General features: G+C 42.2%; 1 protein-coding gene and 1 long non-coding RNA gene across 2 annotated transcripts in view; one reads left to right on the top strand and one right to left on the bottom strand.

Moving 5' to 3' along the window:
- Nucleotides 1-15178, top strand: part of LOC134611259 (uncharacterized) — a 1028750-nt gene that overhangs the window by 351258 nt on the left and 662314 nt on the right. The gene's annotated exons all lie outside the window — the stretch shown is intronic.
- SPTLC1 (serine palmitoyltransferase long chain base subunit 1) overlaps nt 1-15178 on the bottom strand; it is an 85062-nt gene that overhangs the window by 18071 nt on the left and 51813 nt on the right. The window contains exons 11-12 of the mRNA XM_063454932.1: nt 14526-14622; nt 381-435 (exon numbers count right to left, since the gene is read on the bottom strand). Of these exons, the coding sequence (XP_063311002.1) occupies nt 381-435; nt 14526-14622 (152 nt within the window). The remainder of the gene's footprint in view (nt 1-380; nt 436-14525; nt 14623-15178) is intronic.

Here is a 15178-nt window from a genome sequence, read left to right as displayed (position 1 = left end):
TTCAATGTATCTCTATGAGAAGCTGATTGGTGCAGACACGCGTTTGTATTCCTGACACTATAGTTTTCCTTTAAGCATTAAAACTCATTAAATGGCATATGGGCCCACATTTCTCTTTTCACCTTTATTAATAAACCAATATACTGTAAAGATATGTAAAGTGGCACTGCACTGTGACTTTGTATTTTTAGTTTTTAAATGATTGCTTTTTTTGTCTCTATTTCCCTATGTGCTTTAAAAAAAAAAAAATTTACATATAATAAAGTACCATATTTTCTTTAGTATGGTTCTACTGTGAAGGATGTTTTCCCGAAAACTTGGGATATGGCACCCACATTTTATTCATTTAGAAATTAAGAGTTTTGTAAGGAATAACTTACCCCTGTAATGCTTTGTGAATTCTTTCACACTTTTCCCTCAAAACAAGAAAAATGTCTGGCGAAGAAACAGAAATTGTAAGAAATTAGAAACGATTGCATTGTGCCAAACACAGCAAAAAAGTACCAGTAAATTAAAGTTTATTAAATCGGCAGGTAGTCATTATGATGTTTAGACTTCCCCTTTAATATAGTTAGGCACACAGCCAATATATAAATAACAGATTTGTTTACTTTCCCCACTGGGTATAACACATTCATTCAAAGGCACCAATTGAAAGAAACAGTCTTAAATGCATGATGGTATAAAAATATATATATATATATATTGATTTATTTCCCCAGATACCCAGCTTTTATTATGAACTAAATATGTAGTTCTTATCATCCTTATTCCACTAGACCAGTAGCCATGCACTTCCCATTTGCTCTGCTAACAACAAGAATACATGTAGCTTATATCATATCTCAGAACAATCCATTTACAATTTAATGATCTCCATGGTGCACTCTGCTATTAATTAAGGCGTTCTACATAAGATGTATTACATCATAAAAAACTGTATTTAACAAGGAACAAAAAGAAAGAAAATATTTTATGCTCAGAACTCAACAGAAAATCCAAACTAACATAAAATGCATACCAGTTTACCAGTGAAGCAGACTAATTAGAAAACCAATATCAAAGGCTTACTGGGAGTAGGAGGATCTGTGTATGATATGCAATCTAACCATTGGGCAAAATAGAATAAAGTGAAAATGCTACGTAAATGGATAAAGAAAAATGATATAAAATGATTTACACTATCCAATGAAATATCATGTAGAGACAAAATAAATCAAATAACTTGTAAGATTTTCTCATCCACCCTTCCTAAACTCCATATTTTCCCTCAAGATGCATTTCCCAACACTTCATACTTTAACAGTTTTAAAAGGAAGAACACATTAAAGGTTCAGTACAAAATGGGAGGTGTGTTTCCTTTGGCACAGAGTAACTATTTATACATTTAATTGGCTCGCTGTTTCCCCACAAAGTATACCATTTTCCCCCTTTAATATACTCCATTTAATTAGCATTCTGAAGCAATCGTTTAAATGGGAAACAATTCTTTATTTATTTTGGGGTCCAGAGGTAAACAAAGAACACAGATTTAAAGCACATATAAAATATCAAGCTTTCTAACATAAAAAAAGCTAGTATGGAACACTTGTCCTGGCTTGACCTCAACGTGACTGCATGATCCCAAACATCTTACTCTATATAACAAGAAGCAATGCTATTTGGGTATCACCATAAAAGAAAAAAAAAAAAAAAAAAAAAGCTATGAGAGATATTACAGATTATTTACAATTATCAAAGTGTAGTGGAAAATAAAAAACATGAAATATGATGAAATGAAAAAATGCTGTAAACAACATTTGCTTCATGGTGTAGTTGTTTAACTGATTTGTTATAAATAATTAACATCTGTTAGAGAATGCTATTCATTGAACTCTCCTTGTAATCGGCAGTAAATTTTGCATTTAGCAAAATGTTATCGAGCATTTTAAAGTGAAGGAAACACAGTTCAGCAGTAAGGGTTGAGGATTATGCTACCAGCGCGAGCAGGTAGTTGACATATTGAGGTGACATTCTCTCTCTCTCCCCCCCCCCTCCCTTTTTTTTCCTTTTTCAAAGTTTCTGGTATTAATTTTTATTTAAAAAATCTACATAAACAATGACTTTTTTCTGTTTGTTTTTTAAATCTCATATGTTCCCCTGTAATAAATTCTTAAATATACTCAGCAACACTGATCAGTCTCCCTGCACTTCACACTGACAGCGGAAGCACAGGGAGGCGGATCAGAAATCCTTGCAGTACATATGCTTGCTCTGACAGCTGCAGGGACAGCACGATCGGCTGCTCCCAGTCTGCCTCGAATACCGAGGCAGACCGGAGGAACGTTAACCCTGCGATCGGCGCAATTGCGGCGATATGGGGTTAATTTTAGCGCATGACGGACCGGGTCAATATAATAATAAAACTGATACTAAACCCAATATTTATTCTAAAACTAATCCATAATTTAATCCTAATCCCAAAGGTTTCCCTCTGCTAATATTGGTTCCAATATTAGCAAACGTAAATCTAAGATAAATCAGAGTGGTATGTTGCTGCCATCTACTGGCTAAATTCAGTATGACAACTTCCTATGTTTTTCATTGAATATAGTATGCCCATTACATTAAAGGGACTCTCCAAGCAGACAATTTTACTTACCTGGTTCCAGCGCTGGGAGCCTCGTGAAGCCGCGCCCCGTATTTAGTCAAAATCATCAATCATTGCTCCCTTGTGCGCATGCATATGCATTCATGCCGCCCTATTAAGTCCTGAGCGCACTACCGCAGAAGCGCCTCTAGCTGTTGTCAATGAGACAAACACTAGAGGCTGGCTTAACAGTAATGTAAACATAGCAGTTTATCTGAAACTGCTATGTTTACAGCTGCAGGGTTAACCCTAGATGGACCTGGCACCCAGGCCACTTAATTGAGCTGAAGTGGTCTGGGTGGGCGGGGCATGACAGCCATACTGGGCACAAGTACCTTGCATGAGCTCCGTGCCAAAGTTCCCAATAATTGTTCTTTTAAGCAGATATTCCCTAACTAAAAGATCGGGAGATCATTAGAAGCTTACCTGGCACTACAAGAGCGATTTTTGCCGCTTGCTGGAAGTGCATTTGGCGGCACGTTACTTGGGACAGAGCAGCATTAGACCAAAATAATCTAATATGCAAGCAGACCAGCGTGGAGTGCCACACAAAATGGAGGACACCATGTTTCAGTCCAGAACAGACATCCTCTGTAAACTCAAATTGCTGTTCAAGGATTTCTGGAGAAGGATTATGGATCGCACACACCAACATGTGTCACAAGGGCTACACACTCACCTACCTAAGAGGCTTCCGCCGCTCCCCCAGCGAAGATAAACAGCTGCAGGCCCAAGGCACACCCGGAAATGTTGGAGACGTCTGCACCATCTCCCAATATCGCGTACCGAACGCAACCTACCATCAGGTCTGCATAAGCAGGGGCAATATCCTGTACCTCCCCGAGAGGCTGTGATGTCAGGATGACTGCTAAAGCTGCAGCACGGCACATCTCCACACTTCAGCCTGTTGCTCCATTGACCTCCTCTTGAGCTCTTAAGCTTGACGCCTGCCTTACAGACCAGGGACTATGCTCTGCCCCAGAAAGTCTCTTACTGGCATGCTTGCATTCTTTCTGCTGCCTCTGATGTAGAATTATTAAAAATCTTTATTGTACTTGTATTGAATTATTGTACTAACTCCATTTTAACTTCATACCGTGACAAATCCTCCATTTTGTCCTCCTAACCGGACTTCTTCATTCCTCCATTTTGTCCTCATAACCTAACTTGTTCATTTTAAAAACTACATTACATGACAGAATTTCCCAGCACATCTAATACAATAGACAAAGACTGTATTTTCTATAAAGACATGACTAACTCAGGAACTGCTGACTTTCCCCTAACTCGCAACATAGTATAATTTGAAGGCCATGAGAACACAGTAGTAATGAAATGTTCTATTCATAAGAGACCTTGCACCTGGCCACGAGATCTGAGATCACTGACCGTGTAAAATGACGCTCCAGACCCCCTTGTCCCCACCCGTGTCCAAAAGAATACCACCTCTTGGTGGGTGGGCACGGGACTAACCACTTAGTTTTTGAGCCAATTAATTATACTGATAGGTGGACACTAATTCAGACACTTAACAATTAACCCAATTAATGATGTTTATTCACTAATATATTGATAATCAATGATGACGTAAAATGCCTCTTAAAAGGGCCTGCGCGCCCGCTTTGCTTCACTTGCCAATACATTTTCTCGAAGTTATTTTAACCTGAACTCCGTGTGTCAGACTTAATTACTTCAGCGTATATACGCAATTCAATTTTCTTAATTTGGACAGGAACAGATAGACATTTAAACATTTTGGTTTACTGCTAAAAAGTACCATAACAACCTTGGCGCCCAATTGTGTTGCTGGGGTGTTTCCTCAGCCAGCGCCCCAAAATGGCGCCCAGGGATTGTCCATTCCCAAGGTTCAGTCAGCAATAGGTGATAGCCAGCTGACTATGTTCCCCACTCCCAATCCTCCCGACGCCCATCCCATCACCTCCCCTGTCTGCCCGGTCCTGAATTCTGATGGTTCTTTCTTTTCCCCTTCCCCGTCTCTAACATTCCAATCATCCACATCCATCCCTACGCTACCCTCTGTACCTAACCCTAACATTTCATCTGCCATTTCCTCCCTGCATTCTCTCTCCGTTAATAATCCCCTCCCCTCTACATCCGCCCAGCTAACTACCTCCTCCACCCTTGCTCCGGCTCCTCCTTCTGCACCCACCCCCACCAATCCCTCTCCGTCCCCTCCCGTAACCGTCTCCACCCCAGTCCAATACCCCACCTCCTTGAATGTAAATCCCCACCCAACTCTCCTGCCCTCCCCAGCCTGGCCATACCCGTATCCCATGGCCCTGCCCTATCCAGGTTATCCGCAACCCCTTCCCCAAGCCACTCCCCAGGTTCCGGTCATGCCCAGTACGGCACAGTCTGCCCCGGATGTGCCCACATCCAACATGGCCGCCACTTCTTCCCTTAACCCCAATGCAGCTTCCTTTCACGCCCCCAATATGGCGGCCCCCAGTCATTCAGCCCTGATGCCGGTACTCCCCGGTGACTACCTAGGCTATGATTCGCTAGCCACCCCTGCATCTGGGGCTCCCTCTCAACCCCCGGTCCTGACACCTCAAGCGGGCCCCTCACGCAGGAGGGCCCAAATCATAGAAATAGATGAGGAAGAGGATGACAGGGTATCCCAGGCCTCATCGGAAGCCGTAGGAGCTTCAGCTCATCGTTCTATCGATGATCCCTTCGGACACAAGGGTCGGGGAGAACGGGCCCCTCCTAAGTATGTTGCCTTTAACCCCACTCAAGCTAGTGCTTTAATGAAGGCACTCCCTGACCCAGAAAAGCAGCCTATGCCTTTTTACCGAGGGATAGTTCAAATCCAAAAGACTTATTCTGCCGCATGGCGTGATTTGCTGAGCATTTGTGCAATTAAAGCAGGGGATGCATATTGGCCCAGCATGGCCCGCCACCTCAGTACAGATCTGCTCTCCAGTGATGTTGATTACCCCTCCGGAGTGACTTTTTGCAACCAGTTAAGAGAATGGGCTAAGGACAAGCTTGCAGATCAGGCTGCTGGCCTTACTGATGTTATACAAGATAAAGGTGAATCAGTGGAAAGGTTTCATGCAAGACTGTATCAAATGTTTACAGATTTGGGGTTTGATCTTACTGACAAGATCCATTCACAAATGCTGTCCGGTGCATTTGTCCAAGGTGTTAAAGACTCCATACGTAAGGGAATCATTGCTGCACGCCCTGAATATAAGGTTGTTCCTCTGGATACTTTACTTTTAGTTGCTAGAGGTCTGGAATCTGCCCAGACCCCGAGAAGACCCACCTCAGCCCCTCTCATGGTGTCCCGCTCCACCCCTGTCCCAAAAGGCACCAAACCTGAGGATGGACATTGCTTCAATTGTGGAGCCAAGGGACACTTTAGAAGTGACTGCCCAGAGCCTAAAAGAGAGCCAAGAGAGCCCAGGAAGCCGTCCAAGCCTGCCCCGGCTCCCAAAGCCACTCAACAGGTTCCAATAGTTGAGGAACCAGATGATTAGGAAATTGGCAAGCCTGTGTCATTAACCCCTGTCATGGCAGTGTCTACAGGGGATAAGGGGGGGCCACTTGCTACAGTGACTTTACCCATTGAGGGCCAACCAACCACATTTCTTGTTGACACAGGTGCAGCCCGTAGTGTTCTGCGAGAACAAGACCTGCCAGACCCATCTTTTCTGTCCAATATTGATGTCTCTTGTGTTGGAGTGGATGGCCAGCCAAGACACAGCCCTTTAACAACTCCACTACGAGTTGGCTCTAGCCTGCTTGCTCGTTTCGTGGTATCCTCCACATGCCCAATTAACCTGTTAGGTGCTGATGTCCTCTCACGCCTGCAGGCATCTATCACCTTCACTCCAGATGGACAGGTAGAAATGTCTACACCTCTATCTGAATCAGACACCTCAGCCCTGTGTTCCTTACCTCTGATGCTGCATTTAGAGGGATCCCGTGGAGAAGCAGCAGAACCGAGATCCAATTTTCCAGAAATATTAAAATCACAGGTGCCTGCTAAATTGTGGTCCTCAGGCCCAGAGGACATAGGTCACCTAAATGTTCCCCCTGTGGTGGTACAGCTTATTCCAGGAGCTAAGTTACCAAGAAAACCACAATATCCTTTAAAACCAGCACAGGCTGCAGCCATTTCTGTCCAAATCAAAGCACTCTTGGAGAAGGGTGCTCTAGTGAAATGTAAATCAGAATGCAATACTCCATTATTTCCTGTGAAAAAGAAAACTCCAAAAGGTGAGCCAGAGAAGTACAGGATGGTTCAGGATCTCCGTGCTGTCAATGAAGCTACTGTCCTGGACACCCCTCTTGTACCAAACCCTCACACTCTGCTCTCTGGAGTCCCACCATCTGCAAAGTTTTTCACAGTCATTGACCTGGCTAATGCCTTTTTCAGTGTCCCACTGGACCCATCTTGTCAATACCTGTTTGCCTTCACCCATGAAATGCAACAGTATACCTGGACTGTTATGCCTCAAGGGGCACAAAATTCACCAAGTCAATTTGCAAAAGCCATGGGCACCATTCTTGACCCATGGCAAGCTGAACACCCAGAAGTTGTTTTGCTCCAGTATGTGGATGATTTACTGCTCTGTGGAGATGACATACCCACTACTGAAAAGTGTTCAATTAGTCTCCTTTGCTATTTGGCAGAACAAGGATGCAAAGCTTCACTTATCAAGCTGCAATTCTGCCAACCCTCAGTAATTTTCCTTGGACATTGCCTATCTCAAGGTACCAGACATCTTACTCGGGACCGGGTAAGAGCAGTACTGGATATCCCACCTCCAAGGACTTCAAAATCTCTTCATGCCTTCTTAGGCCTCATTTCGTACTGCAGAGCATGGATCCCAGAAGCCTCTCTGCTTATGCAACCTCTCTATGATGCACTCAAGTCAGACCCATTCTGTCTGACCAATGAAGCTCTGGATAACTTCAAATCTCTTAAACGTGCAATTGCTTCTGCCCCTGCCTTGGGCCTACCAGACTATACAAAACCTTTCAAATTGTTTGTCTCTGAAAGACAAGGCCATGCAACAGGGGTTCTTACCCAAACTAATGACCTAAGAGGCCGCCAGAGGCCTATTGGATATTTCTCATGTCAACTGGACATTGTGGCCAGAGGGACTCCTTCATGCCTTAGGGCTGTTTTTGCTGCGAGAGAACTCATTGAAAGAACTTCAGACCTGGTCCTTGGCCACCCTCTGGTTGTTTTGGCCCCTCATGACATCTCTGCCATTATCAACCAAGTCCGGCTCAAGCACGTGTCTCCTGCTAGACACTTGCGCCTGCAATGTCATCTTCTTCTACCTGACAACATTTCTATACAAAGATGTCAAGTTCTTAACCCATCCACTCTTCTTCCACTCCCTGAGGGGGGTATCTACTATGGGTTTATCCTGGATGAAACCTACATCTACCTTCTCTGCGGGTGCATCAAGAAGATGCATCCAAACCTAACATTTCATGAAGAAGATAAACCTTTATGTGAAGGCCCGGATTACGCCTTCTGTACCATGTGGTACAAGCCAAACATTACTCCTGAACCTTGCTATGAAGATGAGCTGTACCACTGGATTGATGTGAAGCTCACTGCTCAAAATTTCTATTGTGACTCTGAAGGCAATAGCATGGTTCTGATCCAATTACCTCAAGAACTCAACTACCTCTACCGCCATTGGGATACTGCTATCCCACATATTCCTGTTACCAAGTTGAAAACAAGGTCATGGAATGATCTTGGGCCCATGGCAAAGTTATGGGCCACCATGGATGAAACACAGCTACAGGAAAATGGTATTGTTAAATACCCAACAACTGACCTTCTGGAAGCATGGCCACGCCATTTCCTGGAAAAAGAATTCCAAGATCTGGTCATAGTGAATGATTATGACCCAGAAACACCTCATGACTGTTTTGAACAGATGAAAATGGAGACAGTGCACTTACCAACTGTGCATGAGAATCCATTACAAGATCCGGATTTTACCCTGTTTGTGGACGGCTCAAGATATGCTGATGAAGAAGGAAGATACCATACAGGATATGCCGTAACCACAACAGATGAAGTTATCAAATCATCATCTTTACCGCCAGCAATGTCTGCGCAAGAAGCTGAATTACAAGCTCTGACTTCAGCATGCAAAATTTCCGAAGGAAAACGTGCCAACATCTATACAGATTCAAGATATGCTCTGGGTGTGGCACATGACTTCGGCCTCATTTGGAAGACAAGAGAATTTCTTACCACCGCCGGTACACCAGTTAAACATAGCTCTGCAATTAAGGATCTAATGGATGCCCTCCTACTCCCTGAAGAAGTGGCCGTTTTGAAAGTTAAGGCACACGGGAAGTTGGATACAGATGAAGCAAAGGGCAACCATTTGGCTGATCAGGCCGCTAAGCAAGCAGCCAGAGATTTGCAGGAAGTGGATGAAGAAGTGTCCGGACAAGAAGAAGAAGTTCCTGTTTTTGCTCTGCAAACCCTTCCTACTGATTTAAGAATTTTGCGAGAACAGCAAGCTGCAATCACCCCTGAAGAAATCCAGAAATGGAAGAAAAAAGGAGCTACCCTAAAGGACGGAATATATTACAACAACTTCAAATTCTGCCTTCCAAGAAATTTATACCCAGCAGTTGTCCAATGGGCACATGGGCACATGGGCCTGCACACCTGTCAAAAGATTTAATGGCGGCCCTCATACAGAAGTATTATGAAGCACCTGGAATCACAACATTGATCAACAGCTTCTGTAGAGCCTGTGTCATTTGTGCAAGATGCAATCCAGGGAAACCAATCAAAGTACCTTCAAAGCACCTGGCGAAACCCATGTACCCATTCCAGAGAATTCAGATTGATCACATTCAAATGCCCAAGAGTGGGCCTCATGAATATGCACTAGTAATAGTGGATATGTTCTCAGGCTGGCCAGAAGCCTACCCAGTGGCTAATATCACTGCAAAAACAACTGCAAAACGTTTACTTACAGATATTGTATGTAGATTCGGACTTCCAGAAGTCTTTGAAAGTGACCAAGGCCCAGCCTTTACAGCAACAGTGACTAAAGAAATTTGGACTGCTCTAGGGGTGACCCTAGCCTTCCACACCCCTTACCACCCACAAAGTAGTGGTAAAGTAGAGCGCATGAATGGCACCTTAAAAGCCAGAATGTTAAAAATGTCACAAGAAACAAAGATGCCCTGGCCAGAAAGCCTGTCAATAGCTTTATTCAGCGTTAGGCACACACCTAGAGGGAAGCACTCACTATCCCCATATGAGATTCTATTTGGGACAGCACCCAGACTAGGTTGTTATTTCCCGCAACAGTTACAGCTCCAATCAGATGTTTTAGTAGACTATGTAACTGAACTTGCAAGTGCCTTAAACAAAATACATGCCCAAGTTTTCTCTTCAATTCCAGATCCCGATTTGGATACAGGTACTCACAGCCTGCTTCCCGGAGATTGGGTTCTGGTTAAGAAATTTGTGCGGAAAAATACCCTGGAACCAAGATTTGACGGTCCATTCCAAGTTCTCCTGATCACCGCAACCTCCGTCAAAGTGGCCGGCAGGCCAAATTGGATCCACGCTTCCCACTGCAAGAAGTCTCCTGCCCCAGAGGAAGCAGATATCGCACAAGAATGTACCTCTGGTACATAATCTCCTTAATTAGCTCAATTAAAGCCCAGCAGGTAGCCATTACTAAGGATATTAGCGGGTACACCTTTTGGTATAATTCATCATGTACCCATGTGGCTACCTATACCTTTGACTATTGTGATATTGTAGAATGCCCGTTCCCTACATCACAAATTCAGAGTATCTATAGAGATATCCCTCATTCAAAGGACCCATATGTTTGTGTAGTGGACAGACAATGGGGGCACAATTGTGACCATTGGGGGGCGGCGGGATGGAATGCCGGGCCTGCCTGGGGTTACAAACCAAAAAGTGCCTTATCTAAAGTAGATGATCAAGGTAGATCCCTCCTCCAGAGAATGACTTTGAGAAAGCCTGGGGGAGGTACACCAATGAAATTAATTCTTAATATTGAGCATCCAAGTCCAACAGATGCAGATCAATATGTGATGGGAATGTATTGGAAAAAGGGTTCCTACCATAAGTTAGGGCATTTCTACCTTAAAGATATGTGCAACTCTTCTGAGTGGCAAGGGGCCACTCATATGGTCCCTAATCCATTAAAACCACACATCCAGACTTTCCAAGATATGATGGCCATTGCTAACCCCACCTTTGAAGATACCATGGCCGCAGAAACAGGTTTTAATGATGTAAATCTATGGCTAGAATGGATGAAATATAATGCTAATAAGCATAATAAGACCGCATGTTATGTGTGTGGCGGTGCCCGGCCTCACCTGGGCACTGTGCCTTTAACCCTGCCAGTAGATATAGAAGCATGTGTTTTGAGCCTTTTTGCCTATCACTATGATTTCAACAGGTCCATATGTATAGCATGGACAAAGGAGTATCCTCTCCTAACCAAGGATGTCAAACCCCCAGATGGTATTACAGTATATAAAGGTAATTACACTTGTTATGCTAATTATGATGGAATTGGTAAATTCTTAGGTAACTTCTCCAAGGGGTATTGTGCTACCTACAGAAATGTCTCCATGAACTTGTTGCAGTTTCACACTAGGTCATTGGGGGATATTTACTGTTTGTGTGGGGATTTACAGCTAAGATCCAGGATGGACAAGGAGTGGTGGGGGGAGTGTACTTTGGCTAAAGCTATTATGCCCATACACATCATCTCTGACACACACCTCATTACCCATGAGTCCAGACACACTAAGGTTAAGCGCGAAGCCCCAGTGAAGGGAAGTTTTGACCCTCATGTTTATATTGATGCCATTGGGGTGCCTAGGGGGGTACCCAATGAATTTAAAGCAAGAGATGAAGTTGCTGCAGGATTTGAATCACTTTTTGCCATAGTTACCACAAATAAGAATTTAAATTGGATAAATTACATTTACTATAATCAACAGCGTTTTGTTAATTATACCAGAGATGCCCTCCAGGGATTGGCCGAACAGTTGCAGGCCACATCCCAAATGGCCTTCCAGAATAGAATGGCCCTAGATATGATCCTAGCCGAAAAAGGAGGGGTATGTAAAATTTTGCCAGACACCATGACATGTTGCACTTACATCCCAGAAAACACAGGCCCTAATGGTAAAGTTACATTAGCCATAGAAAAATTAAATGACCTTTCTGAAGAGTTAAAAAGGAATTCTGGGATAAAAGATCCCTGGGAAAGATGGTTTGGTTGGATGACAGGATGGCAAAAGGCCTTAATGCATATTGGTATGGCAATACTAATTTTTCTTTGTATCTTTGCTCTTCTCTTTTGTTGTGTCCTCCCTTGCCTGAGAAAATCCCTCATGAAGACTGTTGACCAAGCGGCACCCACTTTCACACATCTCGAAGTTGATGACCAAGATTTCCAAGATCTCAACTCACCCTGTTTACCGCTGCAAACTATCCCTTTTGTTGATAAAGTGCGAGAATTCTAGGAAGGGACCAGCTTAGGGACAGCATCTGTCAGTGAATGGTAAAGACCCCGTGTGGAGAAGTGGTGGGCAAGCCATCATGGGCCACCCATGGGAGTGAAGTGTTCGAGAGCCATGCTGACGATGAGTTAGCCTATTAGGGTCAGCTCTAGGGACAGACTTGCACTTTGCATTAACACCTAGCTAGCGGCCACGGGGTTTCTGTGCCTTTGGGTTAACACGTCTTCTGATACTAAAAAATAAAGTTTTATCTCTTAGAATCTAACATTTCATAGGGGGGACTGATGTAGAAATATTAAAAATCTTTATTGTACTTGTATTGAATTATTGTACTAACTCCATTTTAACTTCATACCGTGACAAATCCTCCATTTTGTCCTCCTAACCTGACTTCTTCATTCCTCCATTTTGTCCTCATAACCTAACTTGTTCATTTTAAAAACTACATTACATGACAGAATTTCCCAGCACATCTAATACAATAGACAAAGACTGTATTTTCTATAAAGACATGACTAACTCAGGAACTGCTGACTTTCCCCTAACTCGCAACATAGTATAATTTGAAGGCCATGAGAACACAGTAGTAATGAAATGTTCTATTCATAAGAGACCTTGCACCTGGCCACGAGATCTGAGATCACTGACCGTGTAAAATGACGCTCCAGACCCCCTTGTCCCCACCCGTGTCCAAAAGAATACCACCTCTTGGTGGGTGGGCACGGGACTAACCACTTAGTTTTTGAGCCAATTAATTATACTGATAGGTGGACACTAATTCAGACACTTAACAATTAACCCAATTAATGATGTTTATTCACTAATATATTGATAATCAATGATGACGTAAAATGCCTCTTAAAAGGGCCTGCGCGCCCGCTTTGCTTCACTTGCCAATAAATTTTCTCAAAGTTATTTTAACCTGAACTCCGTGTGTCAGACTTAATTACTTCAGCGTATATACGCAATTCAATTTTCTTAATTTGGACAGGAACAGATAGACATTTAAACATTTTGGTTTACTGCTAAAAAGTACCATAACACCTCCACTGAGTATTTTATTTTCATGATTTTCTACCGTTTCAATTATTTAAGCCTAATCTGTTGAATTGGTGGTTATATATCCACTTGTTATGCAAAACTAACCTACCTAGTAAGTCTATCTCTCTGCATAACCTTATGTGATTTATTCTGTTTAAGCAAGTTTATTGACCCCAAAAATCAAAATGTGTTGACCTTTCGAATTCCATGATAACGTTTATCTGAAATTGTCCTCGTAAGCTTGTACCTGTTGTTGTGGCATCACAAGCCTGTTTGTTACTCTAAGCACAGAAAAATCAAAATTTATATTTAAAAAAAAAAAATGAATATTACATAAGTGTCTTCCTGTCCTACTGTTCCAGTGAAGACCTCACCAAGAAATCCCAGGTGGGGATTATACCACCCACACCTACTCATTGAGCAGTTCTGTTCTACTCAATCTAATGTAAGTACATTTCCTTTTATCACTCCTAGTTTTGTTCATATAGAGAACACTAGTGTTGTTTCTTCTTTTTTGGCCTTTTGGACATCACGCTTCTGAGATATCCATTGCCCATACCCTCATGTATATCCTATCAGTGGAGGATCAACACCACTGCATGCGTATCGTACTAGAGCTGGTTTAAGCTCTGTTTAATGTGAGTAAGACTATAGGGACCTGCATATTATTTATTGGTGCTGGGTTGTTACATACTATACCATTGGAGTTTTCAGTCTTTTCTTCTATATTGACACCAATCCCAAGTTACTGCTGATTCTTCTTATTTTATCAAGAAAATATATCTCTAATAGGAACCTTGCTGTTATCTTACCAGCTGCACCGCCAAGTTTGGGCATATTTTTTATATTTAGAATTTTTATATTTTCTATATTTGCTTATTACCTCTCTATTTTATTTGTGATATAATTGCTCTGAATTTTAGGCGCTACCCAACTCTTTGGTTTTTTTTTTATTGTGTTTTACCCATCATGCTTAGCATGCTTGCTGAGAGCAGTTATCAGCATCGGCAATGAGACAACCTCTGACAGAAGCTGAGCAACCAGGGTTGCCCAACAATGTCCCATCTGCAAAGAAAAATTCTTATACCTTAAATAAAAAAAATACATATTGTGATATTGCTGCAAACTGTCCCACTGTTGCAAATGATTTTTATAAAAAAAAAAAAATTACAATTAATTTAGATACTTTGGATTCTGTCAGGAGTCGATTAAAGTGTAAATTGATGAAAACATGATCTGACTAAAAAGGATTATGAGAAGATAACTTATAGTTACATTTAGAGAAATGAGGAAAAGAGACACATACCTGAGCTTTCTTCCATGATGTTAAGTCCTTCAATAGCAGCAGATGCCAACAAAGGGGGCAAAGAGGCTGAGAAACAGTAACCTTGACCAGACAATCGCTACAGGAGAAAAGCAAAATGTATTATTCATTTACACACCCCACTACCTACATTTAATTAACAAGGGGAGATTGAAGATGGGATATTTGAACAAATATATTTAATTGACAAACAAAACTAAGGATCTAAGTAGGTTTCTTCTTATTATTATTCTTATTATAATTATTATTATTATTATTATAGTAGGATATGGCTGGTTGCAGAGCATGTTGGTGTTTTTGCTGCAGACTAGTTGACTGGAGCGGATTCCACATGGCACCTACTTGGCATGTGTCTAGTGATGCAACTGTTCAAATTGCTGTTCTAAGCTTGACCTTCGAGTTCACTTTCTATGTTGTAGTTATTTATTTTAGAAATCATCAGCAACATCAATTGCTCTATAGATTATAAATGCACAGTCAATAAATTCATTACATGTAATACAACAGAAGTATAAATATATACTTGAACAAAAATTCTAAGGAAACTTTGATAAGACCTCACAATCCACTTGGTGCAGAAGGTAATGGAAATAAAGGTGGAGGGACAGAAAATCAGCTTGTGAGAAATGATTTGT

This window comes from Pelobates fuscus, chromosome 5, assembly GCF_036172605.1.
Source record: "Pelobates fuscus isolate aPelFus1 chromosome 5, aPelFus1.pri, whole genome shotgun sequence".
Lineage (NCBI taxonomy): Eukaryota > Metazoa > Chordata > Amphibia > Anura > Pelobatidae > Pelobates > Pelobates fuscus.
This window is presented reverse-complemented; position numbering and strand designations above follow the sequence as displayed.